Below are 18,229 nucleotides of genomic sequence, written 5' to 3'. Positions count from 1 at the left end.
ACTCTGTCTCTGGCGAGTGCACGTGCTCTCTAGCAAATTTTAAAAATGATAATAATAAATAAAATAAAAGTGCCTTAACCTTGTCCCTGTTAGGAGCATGCACTATGAGGCTCAGAGGAGGTGGATGACAGAATGGAAACTTTATTCAAATCCTTGGCATGTTTTAATTTTACATTGCTTTTTTATATTAATTTAATTTCCTTCCAAAATGAAAGTTGGCAGTCACTTAGAGAAGTGCTGGAGCAGGTTGGAATCATTGCAGATGAAATGCATGTGAGGGTCCCTAATCCACAGATTAGTGACGTCATGAACTCTCAAACCTTCCCTAGGCAGGCCTCTATGTAACGACAATCCACCTTTAGTGAGCTTTCACGTGTGGGTTCTGTGAGTAACATGTGCTCTACTTTGTTGGGCTGGTAGGAAGCTGGCAGACTTCAGCTGTACTGTGTAGTCATTGCTGAACCAGGGCTCACCTCTGGCACATGCCAGGGGCCACTCCATTGGACAGACCAGGAACCCTCCACATCCACCTGCCTTATTTTCCCCTTCTACATATGAAAATACCAACCCCTATTATTCAACCATAGCAGAAGAGAGTTTTGGTTTTTTTAAGAACAACCAACCTGCTTTGGTCAATATTTATACTATGTGCAAAAGACAACAATATAAAACAGCATCTGGGATTTCAACTCTTTCTATTGCTGCATTTTTGCCCTAAGGGGGTCTGTAAGTCAAGCTGGCAGATGGTGGACATCCGATGTTAGAGTACACAGATCCCCCTTCTCTGCTGCCCAGAAGGTCATGGCAGACACAAGGTCCTTCCTCCACCCAAGGCTACATGTTTTTTTTCTTTATAGCTAAATCAAATGCTTCAGATTTATTATCAGATGTGGCATGGATGAGTCAAACAAAAACAAATGCCCTCTAGTTTAAAAATAGAAGTTACAAAGACTAAATATTTGCACTTAAAAAGGAAAAGAAAATAGCAGAAATCTCTGTGGCAGACCATTCCTTGAAATTATTCTCACTAAATTATAATCATGCACTTTCCACTCTGTAATTAACCATTAGATTTCATTTATTCCAGATGCATTTGCTTTAAGTAATTCAGAATGCCCATCTTTCTTTTGGGTCACTGTGAATGTTTTTTCAGTTTGTGGCCTACATGGGTAGGGCATGTTAGAGTAGTTTTTTAATGAAACTTTAAGATGCCCTTTGGTTTTTTTTTTTTTTTTCTAATGTATTCTTTTTGTTTTGTTTTGCTTCAGGGCACTTGTGCTCTCTGGAGAGAGAGAGAGGGAGAGAGAGAGAGAGAATCCCCACCATGGGGCATCATCATGCTCCCTTCCCTTCTCCATTTCTCACTCCTCTGGGATTTTGGACATGCACGCACACACATCCGGAGTGTTTCTCCTGTCACCGGGTCCAGGACTTGAACCACTCTGTGGGCCATGTAGGATCCAACCACCTTATCCACCATGCCACCAACTGGCCCATAGGTCACTTTTCATTTTTCATTGACGTTTTGGCAAAATCTGAAGGCGTGTGCCAAATATGAAGAAGGCCTGTGATAACTCAAACATCAGATTTTTAGATTAGCATCTTTACCCTTCCTTCATCAGAACTTTTCAGTGGAAACCGTCAATGATCTCAGTAATAGGCTAACATCATCTCGTGTTTATGAGCTGGGAATAATTGTGCAACGAAGGCGATTGATGTGTCTAGCAAAATCAAAATATTTGGAACCATTTTCGCAACTCCTACCTCTGTTGGAGTGGACGCTTCCACTGCAGAAAGGTAGCAAGCTTGCTTGCTCTTCAGGCACATTTCCGACGTTATCCACCAGATGGCCATGAGAAAAAGAAATAGTGCTGAAAGTGAAATACTGATTTTGTTTCATTTTAACTTTAAATCTAGATAAGCTCTGGATCTCTAGACGTAACAAAAAGAAATGAAGGAAGAAGTTATGCCATTAGAGGGCACTTTTGTAATCTTCAAAGAAAAGTCTGTTCTGATAGACTGGCTTAACCAAAGCTTATTCTTAAGATGAAGGAATTTTTGGTTGTTTATTTAAAGTGACTAATTCTTCAACTGGATATCTAAAAGAGAACATTTTATTAGTAGGAGGGGAAAAAACCTATAAAACCTTAAAACCACCATTTAAACAATATTTAAGTACAGCTGCATCGTTTGATCCATGAATATAACTTGTTAAAAAAATGTTCTCCGTGAATCTGCACAATAGTTTTTTGATGAGCTATATTTGGTATTTATTTTAAATACATTCTGTTAAAAAAAAAAAAAAACCTCTCTGCCTGTAAATTGATCTTATTGAACAAATGATTGATGTTCCTTAATACCTAAGTTTTACCCAATAAGAGTTGAATGTTACTAGCTAACTTTTTGAAAACCATAATCTGATAGAATATAAACTACTGTCTTTTGGGGTCATACTAACTCTAAATACTTTTCTGAAAAAAACATGTCTTTCCCATAATTGATGTGGCAATTAAGGTAGTTGAAACTGTTGAAGAAATAAAAATCGTACCTTGACAAGATTTTGGCTGAGGACATACGTTTTTTATGAAGAAGGCAGAAGTTGAATTTATTTTCTGTTGCTTGTAATCTAAATAGAAATGTCTACCTGAGTTAATAACCTACATCAACTAGGAAAATAATAAGCTTATCATCAACAACTGTGAAGGGTTTGAGATTTTGCCCTCCTTGCAAGCTAAGAAATTCATCCGCCATTGTTCTATGGATGCTACACGAAGGCACAAGACTCTCGGGTCAGAGACAAAGGATACCATCACTCCGAGTAGTAGTCAGTATCATCGTTTTCTCCTACTGGCTCCTTGTGCCCCCATTTCTACAGGACGTTACAAGGAGGGACAAAGAGGCATCTGCCCATGTCCTGGGTTTTGTGACAGAAGAGCTCTAAGTTTAGGGAACCCAAATGTTTTACAATGGGTAGTAATCCTGCCTGCTCTTTGTTCCAGAAACTTTTATCTCCCATGGCTATTCACTTTATAGGCATCCTTGAAAATATAATGTGAAACAAGGGTAGTCAGTGCTTCTGTTCCCAAAATATACAAAAACAAACACAGAGACGTATGGACAATTTTCTCCGGCAGTTACTCTTCATAATCGTCTAATTTGAAATTGCTTCCTATTATTAAATTGCTAAGTAGCTGATTTGGAGGATATATACTAATCAGATTTGCTGTATTATTAAAGTCACCCATGATAAATAGTGCATAGTCTTCATAGTCTTCATATGACATAGAATGTATTATGTGATCTTGCCTGTCTAAGTCTATTGGCTTTTTTTTTTTTCAGATTTGCTGTATTATTAAAGTCACCCATGATAAATAGTGCATAGTCTTCATAGTCTTCATATGACATAGAATGTATTATGTGATCTTGCCTGTCTAAGTCTATTGGCTTTTTTTTTTGAGAGGTTTTTGCTGTAGGGCACATGTGTTTACCAGAAAGACAGAGAGAGACAGAGAGACAGAAAGCGAGAAATCACCCCCCAGTGGGGATGGCCACGCTGCAGTCCTTTCTTCTCCATTCTCCTCTCGGGATCTTCGGCACGCACGCACACACGCCTGGCATGAGTTTTAAGCCACTGGGTCTGAGACACGAACCGCGGTTGACTACATGGGAGTCCAGTGACATAGCCATTACGCTAACTGCTGGTCCCTCCCTAATGGCTCATTTTTAAGATGGGAAAAATGATAGTGCCTGTATCACAGTGTCACTGTTACCCTTAGAGGAGATGAGAAAGCTCTTAAAAGAGTGCTTGGCATGCCCACATAAATAATGACATCCATTAATATTGTGGTTCTACCAATTCATCTCATAATTAGCTGATTTAATAAAAAGGAAGTTCTTCCCAAGGGAAGTTAAGGATGCTGGGGAAATACCTACCAATAACAACAAGCTATTTCTCTGACTCTGAGGCTGGCCTAACTATCCCAGATCTCTGGGGGTGCTGGGCAGTCTGTCCTGCAGAGGTGTTCAGTGGCCCTGTGCAGTGACAGCTCTATGGGCAAACAGGGAGCCTAACGAGGGAAGTGGCTCTCAGGCAAATGCTCCAAGTAGCTCACCCTCAAACCTAGTCACGGCATGTTGCTCTGAGTTCCTAATAAGTACGGAAAGCCAAATATAGCCGTGTCTAAAGGCACTTTATAAAAAATTGTCAGGCCTCTTGTGCTCTCAGGAGGCAAAATTTTGCAAATGGTATTACTAAGAGAAGTCAACAGAGTATGCTGTATTGTGCTGGAATAATGAGTGTTTTCTAACTAGGGGGCAGCATTTCAAATGCTAGATAGATTTTCCATTTCTATTCGTTCCAGACGGGAGGGGAGCAGCAGAGCGTCAGAGGGTAGTGAGGGGAGGTGCCCCCCCCTCAGCCCTCCATGCCTCTGATTGTTTGGGACAGGCTCACTGAGTTTTGATTTTGATCTATCCAGCCTGTCTTGTAGATCTAACCCTTGTCTGCTCTTAGTAACTCACATCCCCAGTTTCCCTGGGATTTCTCCTACATACCCGAGGGGCAGATGACTTGACGGAACTTAAGGAGCCCTGGTCTTCGGCCTAAACTGCTACCTGGTTGGGAAGAAGAGTTTAGTATTCACTTAGAATCACTGTTTGTTTTTAGAGTTTAGAGATCATTTATCCAAATCCTTCAGAAAATGGAGATTTAGTTAACTGGTTAAGGGAACTACCTGAGATCATACATCTACATGTCAAGTTTTTTAGTTCTCAGTCAAGTTTTCTGTTTTCTTTCAGTTGCAATACAGTTAAATAAGGATGCAGAGCCAACAGGTGGCATAATGGTTAAAAAGGGGATGGATCCCACAGGGCTTGCCAAGGAGTTCAAGCTCTAGGCCTGGTGTCTTGAAAATCATGCCAGACATGTGTGGATATGCGTCCAAAATCCTGAGAGGAGAATGGAGGAGAAGGGATTGTGGTGTGGCCATCCCCCTGGGGGTGATTTTTTGCTTTCTGTCTCTCTCTCTTTCTCTCCAATGAGCATATACACCCGCTCTAAGTTTAGGGAACCCAAATGTTTTACAATGGGTAGTAATCCTGCCTGCTCTTTGTTCCAGAAACTTTTATCTCCCATGGCTATTCACTTTATAGGCATCCTTGAAAATATAATGTGAAACAAGGGTAGTCAGTGCTTCTGTTCCCAAAATATACAAAAACAAACACAGAGACGTATGGACAATTTTCTCCGGCAGTTACTCTTCATAATCGTCTAATTTGAAATTGCTTCCTATTATTAAATTGCTAAGTAGCTGATTTGGAGGATATATACTAATCAGATTTGCTGTATTATTAAAGTCACCCATGATAAATAGTGCATAGTCTTCATAGTCTTCATATGACATAGAATGTATTATGTGATCTTGCCTGTCTAAGTCTATTGGCTTTTTTTTTTTTTTTGAGGGGTTTTTGCTGTAGGGCACATGTGTTTACCAGAAAGACAGAGAGAGACAGAGAGACAGAAAGTGAGAAATCACCCCCCAGGGGGGATGGCCATGCTGCAACCCCTTCTCCTCCATTCTCTTCTCGGGATCTTGGGCACGCACGCACACACGCCTGGCATGAGTTTTAAGCCACTGGGTCTGGGACACGAACCGCGGTTGACTACATGGGAGTCCAGTGACATAGCCATTACGCTAACTGCTGGTCCCTCCCTAATGGCTCATTTTTAAGATGGGAAAAATGATAGTGCCTGTATCACAGTGTCACTGTTACCCTTAGAGGAGATGAGAAAGCTCTTAAAAGAGTGCTTGGCATGCCCACATAAATAATGACATCCATTAATATTGTGGTTCTACCAATTCATCTCATAATTAGCTGATTTAATAAAAAGGAAGTTCTTCCCAAGGGAAGTTAAGGATGCTGGGGAAATACCTACCAATAACAACAAGCTATTTCTCTGACTCTGAGGCTGGCCTAACTATCCCAGATCTCTGGGGGTGCTGGGCAGTCTGTCCTGCAGAGGTGTTCAGTGGCCCTGTGCAGTGACAGCTCTATGGGCAAACAGGGAGCCTAACGAGGGAAGTGGCTCTCAGGCAAATGCTCCAAGTAGCTCACCCTCAAACCTAGTCACGGCATGTTGCTCTGAGTTCCTAATAAGTACGGAAAGCCAAATATAGCCGTGTCTAAAGGCACTTTATAAAAAATTGTCAGGCCTCTTGTGCTCTCAGGAGGCAAAATTTTGCAAATGGTATTACTAAGAGAAGTCAACAGAGTATGCTGTATTGTGCTGGAATAATGAGTGTTTTCTAACTAGGGGGCAGCATTTCAAATGCTAGATAGATTTTCCATTTCTATTCGTTCCAGACGGGAGGGGAGCAGCAGAGCGTCAGAGGGTAGTGAGGGGAGGTGCCCCCCCCTCAGCCCTCCATGCCTCTGATTGTTTGGGACAGGCTCACTGAGTTTTGATTTTGATCTATCCAGCCTGTCTTGTAGATCTAACCCTTGTCTGCTCTTAGTAACTCACATCCCCAGTTTCCCTGGGATTTCTCCTACATACCCGAGGGGCAGATGACTTGACGGAACTTAAGGAGCCCTGGTCTTCGGCCTAAACTGCTACCTGGTTGGGAAGAAGAGTTTAGTATTCACTTAGAATCACTGTTTGTTTTTAGAGTTTAGAGATCATTTATCCAAATCCTTCAGAAAATGGAGATTTAGTTAACTGGTTAAGGGAACTACCTGAGATCATACATCTACATGTCAAGTTTTTTAGTTCTCAGTCAAGTTTTCTGTTTTCTTTCAGTTGCAATACAGTTAAATAAGGATGCAGAGCCAGCAGGTGGCATAATGGTTAAAAAGGGGATGGATCCCACAGGGCTTGCCAAGGAGTTCAAGCTCTAGGCCTGGTGTCTTGAAAATCCTGCCAGGCATGTGTGGATATGCGTCCAAAATCCTGAGAGGAGAATGGAGGAGAAGGGATTGTGGTGTGGCCATCCCCCTGGGGGTGATTTTTTGCTTTCTGTCTCTCTCTCTTTCTCTCCAATGAGCATATACACCCGCTAGGAAAAAAATACATAAAGTAAATAAATAAAAATAAAGAAGGATAAGAGGCCCAGCTACACTGGCATAAGTAAGAAGGTACTGCTTGGGACCAGCAGATGGCATAATGATTATGTCACTGGACCCTCATGTAGTCAACTGTGGTTTGAGTCCCAGACCCAGGCCACATGCCAGGTACATGCGTGTGCGTACCCAAGATCTGGAGAGGAGAAGGGAAGGGATTTCCATGTGGCCATCTCCCCAACGAGTGATTTCTTGCTTTCTGTCCTTTCTGTCTCTTTCTCTCTGGTGAGCACACACACACTCTATAGCAAAAAATTTCTCTCAAAAAATAAATAAGTAAATAAATAAATAAAAGAGGGTACTGCTGCATGGGAGACCTGGGCCAATTCCCAGCACAACCTGAACAGGCCAGGCCAGCTGGTACAAGCCTGTGGGCCTAGCTCACTGAGAGGCTGGGGCAAGGGGATCGACCTGCAGTGAGACCCTGTTAGAAATCTCTCTTCTGCTTCCCCCTTGCTGTCTCTTTTCTGCTGGCATATCCTTGCTCTCTCCCCCTCATCATTTTTTTTTAAGATGAGCAATATAAGCCTCTTATAAGAAATTATAAGACTTTCTTGAGAGAGGTTATGGAGGATGAAAGTGTGGGCTCAGCAGTCGGATCACCTGGATTTGTATCTCTTCTGCCATGGAGGTTTATTCTTACATAAGCGCAGTCCCCACGCCCAGGGTTATGTGAGGACTGATGTGGGGAGGTGGTTACTGTCTTCGGTGCAGTGCATTGCACGCATGAGCTCTCGGTCACTATGTATGTTGTACAGAAAACTGCAGAACAACAAGCAGAAAACTGTGGGAAAAATAAGTTCCATAAATGTTTTGAACAAGTCCACTGTCACAAAAAAGAAAAAACAAATTCTTGCTTCCTCATTTTAAAAAAGAAAAAGGGGCCAGTCCCAGAGCCTAAAAGTGAACCACATGGGGTCAACCACAGTTGAAGTTCCAGCATGGAGGCTTAAAATACACATCTAATTGGCCAGCAGATAGCGTGGTAGTTGAGGCACTGACTGCCACATTGCTGACCATGGTTCAAGTCCCAGATCTGGTATCTTTACTTTCTCATTTTCCCTCTCTCTGTGGAATTAAAATAATAATAATAATAATAAATAAAAACAAATAAATAATTCATTAAAAAAAGAACTACACACCAGGTTTGTGTATGTGTGTTCATCCCAAATCCCAAGAGAATGGAAAAACAAGGAGAAAGGATTTTTGGCATGACTACATCTTGTTGTGAGGTGCCTTCTCTCTTTTTCTCTCTCTCTGTGAATCTCTCTGGTAACTGCGTGTGCTCTGAGAATCTCTCTGGTAACTGTATGTGCTCTCTAGCAATAAAAAAAAAGTATTCCTTTGAAAAAATATTGTAATTGTCTCTGAATCTTTTTCTTGATAGTTCTCAAAGAAATATAAAATTTAAGACATTTAAATTTTAAAATATTTTAAGTAGAGATGAGCTATTCCTATCTATGTAAGTAGCTATTTAAAAATTTAACTTGGTCAGCCTCTGGCCTGGTGGTTAAGGTAGCTGGATCTCACATGGCAAACCACCAGACCTGTGGGTTGAGAAACATGCCAGGCACATGGGCTTGTGTTTCCAAAATCCTGAAGAGAGAGGAATGGAGAAGAAGGGATTTCAGTGTGACCATTCCCCATAGTGGGTACTTTCTCTCTCTTTTTCTAACTCTCTCTGGAAGTGCATGCATTCTTTGGGGGTAATAAAAAGCATTATTGTCATGTCAGATTATTACAAATATTTGCATTTGTCTTTCCCACTATTTAAACATATGAAGTTTACATACGGTAAATTCAAATGTGAAAACACTGCGTTTCTCTAACACTTAAATTCTGTGATGTAGGTTAAGTCAAGGGGGAAGAAAACAATTCCTTATATAGTTCTTTCTATGAGGGAAAAAATGTACCAAATCACTGGAGAAAGTAAAGCTTTTCACTAGCACTTGGTATTTCAGAACGTGCCTACCTGGGGCTTCCTGCTGGGAAAACTGAGGTCTGGAGAAGACAGTGCCTTGGACAACCTCCCTAGAGTAACGTGCAGTAGAACATGTTCCATACTTACTTATAGGATTGTTGATGAAAGTCCATGGCAAATGCCACAATGTGACAGTGAAGACGGCTCGAGGATAAGACCACAGTCAAAATATACAACTTTCCTAAGGTCTGGCTTGATCTGAGAGTGGAAATCGAAACCCACATTCTAGTATGGAGGATTCTGTGTAAATGTTGTGTTGATGAATCTGGTAATCTAGAACAACTATATAGCAACACATAACTCACCTTGTGATCTGGGACAATTGTTTAACCGATGACAGAGTCCAATTATCTTCATCTCTAAAGATCTCTGATTTATGAAAATTTGGTTTTGGAGAAACATAATACTACATAGGTATAATCCTTAGTCAAATCTTAAGCAAGACTAAAGAATTACCATTGTGCAATGGTGATTTTCTGGCTGTCAATGGCTGTGTCAACGTACTAGTTGGCTGTGTCAACGGGCTGGCAGGTGGTGTGCGGTAGTTAACAACTTGACAACTGGGCAGTGATTCCAACTTATGGTTGACATAACTTATTTACAGTTGAAAGAGCTAATTCTATAATAAATTATTATTTTAGTACGAGCTTTGAGACATGTGACATTATCTACAATGACTGACTTGGCTTCTGTCAAAGCGAAGTGGGGCGTTCTCTCTGAATACTAGGAAGTTACTGCACTGATAGTCCTTTCTTCTCAAAGTCTTTTTAATGTCTGGGGCTGGCAGGTGGTGTGGTGGTTAAGGGTGCTGGACTCCCACATGGCCGACTGCGGTTTGAGTCCCTGACCTGGCAGCTTGCTTTCTCACTTTCTCTCTCTCTCTCACTCTGTCCCTCTCTGGTCAAATTAAAATATACAAATAAATAAAGATAAATAAAATAATTCTTTAAAAAAAAATCTTTTTAATGTCTGAAATTCTTGTGAATTCATTCTCAGCCTCCAACAGTAGTTTGAAGAATGACAACAGAGGTGTTGTCTTCAAGACCGTGTGTGTATTCACAGTACACCATAGTCTCTACGTTTCTGTCAGAGCTAAGGTCGTGTCAACTCTAGAGAGTTTGCAACTTGCCCTGGCGTCTGCACACAGAGCTCACGTCTGTGCTTGTTTCTGTTCCCAGGATGGTGCTGCTCCGCTGGTGTCTGCTGTGGTGGTTGTTACCACTCAGCTCCCGGACCCAGAAGTTACCCACTCGAGATGAGGAACTGTTTCAGATGCAGATCCGGGACAAGGCCTTTTTCCATGACTCCTCGGTAATTCCAGATGGAGCTGAAATTAGCAGTTACCTCTTCAGAGACACTCCTAAAAGGTATTCTCTCCTTACAGTGCCTTCTGTGTTGATAAGCTCAGAAAGGATGGTTCCAAAAAAAGAAAATAATCTTTTGGACGGACTTAGTGTAGATTGTTTTCCCATCAACCTAAATGTTAGAAAATAATCTTTTGGACTTAGTGTAGATTGTTTTCACATCAATCTAAATGTTACCTAATGTTTCTAATAACAATGGCAATGCAACTTCTCACCATTAAATAGAGGCTGTTTGATTCTTGCTGATTATAGTCCTTTGGGGTGAAGGAGACATTTCCTTGCATTTCTTACAGTTTGGAATAGCTATTTTCTTATTTGCAGGACTATAGAAAGTTTCTAAAATGGACTCTAAATGATTAAAATTAAATTAATTGCACATTTATGATTCTTCAAGGGTTTGCATTAAGTTTATTTGTGTGTGTGTGTGTACATTAAGGTTTTTTGTTGTTGTTTAGTTTTAGTTTTGCTATAGGGTGTGTGCGCTTACAGAGATGGAGAGAGAGTGAAAGTGAGAAGACACCCCCGAGAAGGGATGGCCATGCCACAGTCCCTTTCTCATTATCCTGTTGGGATTTTGGACACACATATACACACACCTGGCGTGCTTTTCAAACTACTGGATCTGGGACTCGAACCACACAGTAGGCCATGTGGAATCCAGCCACATTAACATCTGCACCACCTACTGGCCTTGTGCATTAAGTTTTAGAAGGATACTATTCCTGAAACAAGTTTGCTTGAACTCTGAGAGAATCGTACCAAACACCGACAAGTGACACTATTAATTTACCTTCACTCCCAAATCGACAAATTGTGCTCACATAATGTTATTAAATGTGTTTACCTTTACAATTTATATAATCATAAATAATATCTATACATAGATAGTGTTAAAAGAAAAATAAACCAGCCAATTTAATAGAGTTCTAATACAGCAAATCTTAACACAATTTAAATCAGGCAGTTGTCCCCAGATTTCCAAACAACTCTGGCCAGCCTCGTGGTTAACTTGGACTTTTAAATTGGCAGAACAGGAAAGTGAGGTGTAAAAGGCAAGTGCCCTACACAAAACATGAGGGAGTGAGGTAGAGAAATCATTGGTTCCATTCTGAAGGTTGTCTACATTAACATGGTTTAGAAGGTGGGATGCCTGTGATTGACTGAAGCCTAGTGGCTGTGATTGGCTGTAACTTAGCAACCAGCTCAAGAAAACAACCTAACGTGTACAATTTTGGCTTATCATAGAAATCAAAGTGTGAGTGCAGCAGCTGTTTTAGGCCAAAATGTTTTAATTTAACAATAGAAAACTAGCTATATTTAAAGTATTACTTACTTTGCAGTGCTTAACCCTCTCTACCTTAGTAAGAATAGAACACAGTTACTCCTTGGCTAATGATATTTCCAAAACACGTTCTCCTTTTAACCTGGAATGCATTGGCATTCCAAAGGGTGAAACTCTCCCACCATCAGGAATCTATTTTCCAAAGATTGAAGTGGATCCGATCATTTGATTATCTTTTCAATTTTTATCCACAACATTAATGTACAGTAGTACCATAAACCCCTCCACTGAGTACCCCAATCATATCACGATCTGGTCAGTCTGAATGATGGTCGGGAGTCAGTTTTCCTATTTTGATTGAAGTGAACCTTGTTCAGTATCATTTTGGCACTACCTAGGTAAAATTATTTGTCAGAACGCATGTAACAGACTAGGAACTGACTTGGGAGTAAAAAAATAAAACAACTCTGAATCTTTAAATGGCATTCCTACGAGTGAAAGCACAAAACGGAAGGATGATTACATTGAAGGAATTTGCTGTCGTAATCTTGGCGAAGACTGTCCATGAGAACAGGAAAAAATACACACAGCAGCCTTCACACTTCAGAACTCTCAAATATTACCCAACTTTTCAGTGACTACAGTTGGCTTTTCATATTGTTTTGTCCCTTGACGTCTTTGAATGAATCAAGTCAAATCAAAATTTTTCTTTAGAAATTACTTTCACTTCCCACTTAGTCTTTAAATTCAGTATTCCACATTATGTGATCATATCACTTAATCCTCTTTGGTCTTAGTTCATCCTCTTTGGTCTTTTAGTCTCTTTAAAATTGGGAATAAGTTTTAGTTTTAAATGTGATCTTAAAAATGACATTATAGAGGACCAGCAGGTGGCGCGGTGGTTAAGGTGCTGGACACTCCCACATGGCCAACCGTGGTTCCAGTCCTGGTCCTGGTGGCTTGCTTTCTCACTTTCCTTCTCTCGCTCTCTCTCTCTGTGTCTCTCTCTGGTCAAATTAAAATAAATGAATGAATAAATAAATTTTTTTTAAAAAATGACATTATAGAGTCAGCCAGTAGCATGGTGGTTAAGGCAACTGGATTCCATATGGCTGACTGTGAGGTTCAAGTTCCAGGTCTGTCAGCTTGAAAAATCTACTGGGTGTATGTGAGTACATGCCTAAAATCCTAAAAGGAAAATGGAGGAAAAGGAATTGTAGGTTTTTCTCTTTCTCTCTCTCTCTTTCCCTGCATTAAGTTTTAGAAGGATACTATTCCTGAAACAAGTTTGCTTGAACTCTGAGAGAATCGTACCAAACACCGACAAGTGACACTATTAATTTACCTTCACTCCCAAATCGACAAATTGTGCTCACATAATGTTATTAAATGTGTTTACCTTTACAATTTATATAATCATAAATAATATCTATACATAGATAGTGTTAAAAGAAAAATAAACCAGCCAATTTAATAGAGTTCTAACACAGCAAATCTTAACACAATTTAAATCAGGCAGTTGTCCCCAGATTTCCAAACAACTCTGGCCAGCCTCGTGGTTAACTTGGACTTTTAAATTGGCAGAACAGGAAAGTGAGGTGTAAAAGGCAAGTGCCCTACACAAAACATGAGGGAGTGAGGTAGAGAAATCATTGGTTCCATTCTGAAGGTTGTCTACATTAACATGGTTTAGAAGGTGGGATGCCTGTGATTGACTGAAGCCTAGTGGCTGTGATTGGCTGTAACTTAGCAACCAGCTCAGGAAAACAGCCTAACATGTACAATTTCGGCTTATCATAGAAATCAAAGTGTGAGTGCAGCAGCTGTTTTAGGCCAAAATGTTTTAATTTAACAATAGAAAACTAGCTATATTTAAAGTATTACTTACTTTGCAGTGCTTAACCCTCTCTACCTTAGTAAGAATAGAACACAGTTACTCCTTGGCTAATGATATTTCCAAAACACGTTCTCCTTTTAACCTGGAATGCATTGGCATTCCAAAGGGTGAAACTCTCCCACCATCAGGAATCTATTTTCCAAAGATTGAAGTGGATCCGATCATTTGATTATCTTTTCAATTTTTATCCACAACATTAATGTACAGTAGTACCATAAACCCCTCCACTGAGTACCCCAATCATATCACGATCTGGTCAGTCTGAATGATGGTCGGGAGTCAGTTTTCCTATTTTGATTGAAGTGAACCTTGTTCAGTATCATTTTGGCACTACCTAGGTAAAATTATTTGTCAGAACGCATGTAACAGACTAGGAACTGACTTGGGAGTAAAAAAATAAAACAACTCTGAATCTTTAAATGGCATTCCTACGAGTGAAAGCACAAAACGGAAGGATGATTACATTGAAGGAATTTGCTGTCGTAATCTTGGCGAAGACTGTCCATGAGAACAGGAAAAAATACACACAGCAGCCTTCACACTTCAGAACTCTCAAATATTACCCAACTTTTCAGTGACTACAGTTGGCTTTTCATATTGTTTTGTCCCTTGACGTCTTTGAATGAATCAAGTCAAATCAAAATTTTTCTTTAGAAATTACTTTCACTTCCCACTTAGTCTTTAAATTCAGTATTCCACATTATGTGATCATATCACTTAATCCTCTTTGGTCTTAGTTCATCCTCTTTGGTCTTTTAGTCTCTTTAAAATTGGGAATAAGTTTTAGTTTTAAATGTGATCTTAAAAATGACATTATAGAGGACCAGCAGGTGGCGCGGTGGTTAAGGTGCTGGACACTCCCACATGGCCAACCGTGGTTCCAGTCCTGGTCCTGGTGGCTTGCTTTCTCACTTTCCTTCTCTCGCTCTCTCTCTCTGTGTCTCTCTCTGGTCAAATTAAAATAAATGAATGAATAAATAAATTTTTTTTAAAAAATGACATTATAGAGTCAGCCAGTAGCATGGTGGTTAAGGCAACTGGATTCCATATGGCTGACTGTGAGGTTCAAGTTCCAGGTCTGGCAGCTTGAAAAATCTACTGGGTGTATGTGAGTACATGCCTAAAATCCTAAAAGGAAAATGGAGGAAAAGGAATTGTAGGTTTTTCTCTTTCTCTCTCTCTCTTTCCCTTTTTTTGATTTCTCTCTCTGGCAAGTTCACACTTTCTATAGCAACTTATTTTTAATAAGTTTTTTTTGTGTGTGTGTGAAAACATGATATTTTTGTTATGAGACAAAGCAGGACTTCTCTTTTTCTCCCTTCCTTTTTATTTCTTTTACTTATTCATTCTTTATTTTGTCTTTTTTTTTTCCACACAAATAATTACTGGGGAGAGAAGCTGATTTGGGGAAGAGAATCTAAAGTTTAATTAGATTTCTTAAGTTTGAAATTCCCTTACTATCTTAGTGAAGATGGCAAGAAAAATAGTAGTATCTGAATTTTAGATAAGAATTCAGGCTGATGATTTAAATTTGAGAGTTGTGGGCCAGGTGATGGCTCTGTAATAATGCAACTGGATTCACATGAAAAAGGTCCTGGGTTCACACCCTGGGGCCTCCCTGAGTTACCGGGCATGTGTGCTCCATCTGGACTGGCTGAGACTAGGGGTGGATCACAGCATTAAGACCGTATTTGGGGGGTAGCAAGGGGTGTGGTGGTTAGGGTGCTGAACTCCCACATGACTGATCATGGTTCGAGTTCCAGACCTGGAGGCTTCTTTCTCATGTTCCTTTTCTCTCTCTCTGTCTCTCTTTGGTCAAATTTAAAAAAATAATAATAAATAAAATAAGTAATTCTTTGAAAAAAAAAAAAACCTATAGGGGTGCCTGTCTCTCTCATTTAGAAATTACTTTTACTCCTGGGAACCAGCAGTTAGTGTAATGGCTATGTCGCTGGACTCCCACGTAGTTGACCGCAGTTCACGTCCCGGACCTGGTGGCTTAAAACTCACGCCGGACGCATATGTGTGCGTGCCCAAGATCCTGAGAGGAGAATGGAGGAGAAGGGATTGTGGCGTGACCATCCCCCCTAGGGGGCAATTTCTCACTTTGTGTCTCTATGTCTCTCTCTGTCTGTCTGGTGAGCACACGTGCCGTATAGCAAAAATCTCTCCAAAAAATTAAAAAAATATTTTTTTTAATTAAAAAAAAAAGAAATTACTTTCACTCTTTTCTCTCATAGAAAAAATAAATAAACATCAGGGAACTGTTAACATACACAAGGCAAAGCATGACCCTAGGTGAGGTTGCACAGGAAGTGAGTGTAGGTAAAAGAGATGTCCCAGCATGGCCCTGGTTTCCTCCAGAGCTTAGCCTTTGGGGAAGTGAGAAGGAACCGGTAGAGGACACTGATGCGTAGAGGCTATGGTGGTGTTGGAGAGCGTGTTGGTTGGGGATATGGAGAGAACAGGAAGGCAAAGGATTCCAGAAGGTACGATGTATAGCACATAGAACCTGCTTTCCTTCGCACAGAACCAGTGAGCAACTCTGGGCTTGCTAGAACCGAAACCACTGTTTCCTCATTGGCAAGACTCTAGGCTTTGGCAGGCATTACCTTTGAAGCCATCTAAGTCATTTGGAGTAAGACTACAAAGCATTTTTATAGTTAAGCAATATTTGCAATCTCTTTAAAAAGTCTTTTGAGACATCGTAAGAAAAGTGAGAGGGGAAAGTGTATAGCAACATGTTTTGATTTTTAAAATTTGGTTTTAAAATTAGTAAGTTATTGAATGAAAATCTTAGTGATGGGGAATGATAGAGCAGTATACCTCTCTATCGACTGACAGTGACCTTTACTTCTTAAAATTAGTTATCAAATGGTAATTAGATGCTCCTATTAAAAGAGGAATGAAATAGCAAAGCTGTGAATAAAAATTACTACTGCAAGGACCAGCAGATAGCATAATGGCTACGTTGCTGGACTCCCATGTAGTCAACTGCGGTTCACGTCCCAGACTTGGTGGCTTAACCTCAGGCCGGGTGCATGTGCATGCGTGCCCAACATCCCGAGAGGAGAATGAAGGAGAAGGGATTGTAGCATGGCCCTACCCCTGGGGGGTGATTTCCCACTTTCTGTCTCTCTATGTCTTTCTAGCGAGTGCACATGCCTGATAGCAAAAACCTCTCAAAAAAATTTAAAAAGTTACTACTGCAAAAATGTGACTGCAGTGTTATTTTGCCAGAGACCAACATATATTTTAGAATTAGGTCGCTGTGGCAGTGATCTGGAATACACTCATGCACCATGTAATGGCATTTCAGTCCATGATGAACCATGTATACATTGGTGTTCCCATGAGATTATACCATACAGCTTAGGTGCGTAGAAGGCTGAGCCACCTAGGTTTCTGTACGTTCATTCTATGATGTTCCCACAATGACAAAATTGCCTAACAATGCATTTCTCTTTCAGATCATTGTTTATAAGCAAGATGTGACTGTATATCATGGTGTGTTACTGTGAATCTCTTTCTCTGTTTAGAGAGGTCATATTAGGAGAAAGTAAGAAATCTCTCTCTCAGGGGGATGGCCACACCACAATCCCTTCTCCATTCTCCTCTCAGGATTTGGGCATGCACACACACATGCCTGGTGTGATTTTGAAGCCACTAGGTCCATGGTCAGCCATGGGGGAATCCAGCAACATAACCGCTATGCCATCTGCTGGCCCCAAGCTAGCATTTCACAGAATATGATGTATGACTGTAGGTGTCATTAGAGTGCCTTCAGGGTAATATATGACATTTTCACCCAATTTTTGGAAAACATAGCACCTGGAGGGCAAAATCTTATAAATTCACCTTGACTGTGACTTATTTTGCAAAGGCCAAACCTATGTTAAATAACACCCAAACAGGGAACCAGCAGTTAGCGTAATGGCTATGTCGCTGGACTCCCACGTAGTCGACCGTGGTTCGTGTCCCGGACCCGGTGGCTTAAAACTCACGCCGGGCGCGTGTGCGTGCGTGCCCAAGATCCCGAGAGGAGAATGGAGGAGAAGGGAGTGCAGCATGACCATCCCCCCTGGGGGGTGATTTCTCGCTTTCTGTCTCTATGTCTCTCTCTGTCTGTCTGGCGAGCGCACGCGCCCTACAGTGAAAATCTCTCCAAAAAATAAAAAAATAAAATAAAAATGTAACACCCAAACACAGGTAAGTGCTACCTTTAACTCAAAATTCTTCTGGTTCAACATCTTTTTTTATGATTTCAGTGTGTTTGTTAATAAGAAATCTGGTTACAGAATTTTGTAGCTGTTGGACTTCCATAGTTAATACTGTGTCACGTTTGATGTCAAGCAGCCACTATTGTTTTCTGCTAAATGAATAAAAATGAAAACAAGGGCCCGCTGGTGGTGTGGTGGTTAAGGCAGCTGGTTCCCACATGGCCGACTACATGGTTTGAGCTCTGGACCTAGCGGCTGAAAGACATGCCAGGCACGTGTGCATGAGTGCCCAAAATCCCACGAAGAGAGTGAAGGAGAAGGGACTGTGGCATGGCCATCCTCTCTGGGGGTTGCTTTCTCACCTTC

At 40.7% G+C, this 18,229-nt stretch overlaps 1 protein-coding gene across 1 annotated transcript in view; it reads left to right on the top strand.

Annotated features, from left to right (window-relative positions):
- Window positions 1-18,229, top strand: part of NDNF (neuron derived neurotrophic factor) — a 43,406-nt gene that overhangs the window by 20,194 nt on the left and 4,983 nt on the right. The window contains exon 2 of the mRNA XM_006153111.3: window positions 10,279-10,467. Coding sequence (XP_006153173.1) covers window positions 10,280-10,467 — 188 coding nt within the window. The 5' untranslated portion in view covers window position 10,279. The remainder of the gene's footprint in view (window positions 1-10,278; window positions 10,468-18,229) is intronic.

This window comes from Tupaia chinensis, unplaced genomic scaffold (genome assembly GCF_000334495.1).
Source record: "Tupaia chinensis unplaced genomic scaffold, TupChi_1.0 Scaffold000362_1, whole genome shotgun sequence".
Classification (NCBI taxonomy): Eukaryota; Metazoa; Chordata; class Mammalia; order Scandentia; family Tupaiidae; genus Tupaia; species Tupaia belangeri.
The sequence above is the reverse complement of the archived record's forward strand: the minus strand, read 5'-3'. Positions and strand labels throughout refer to the sequence as shown.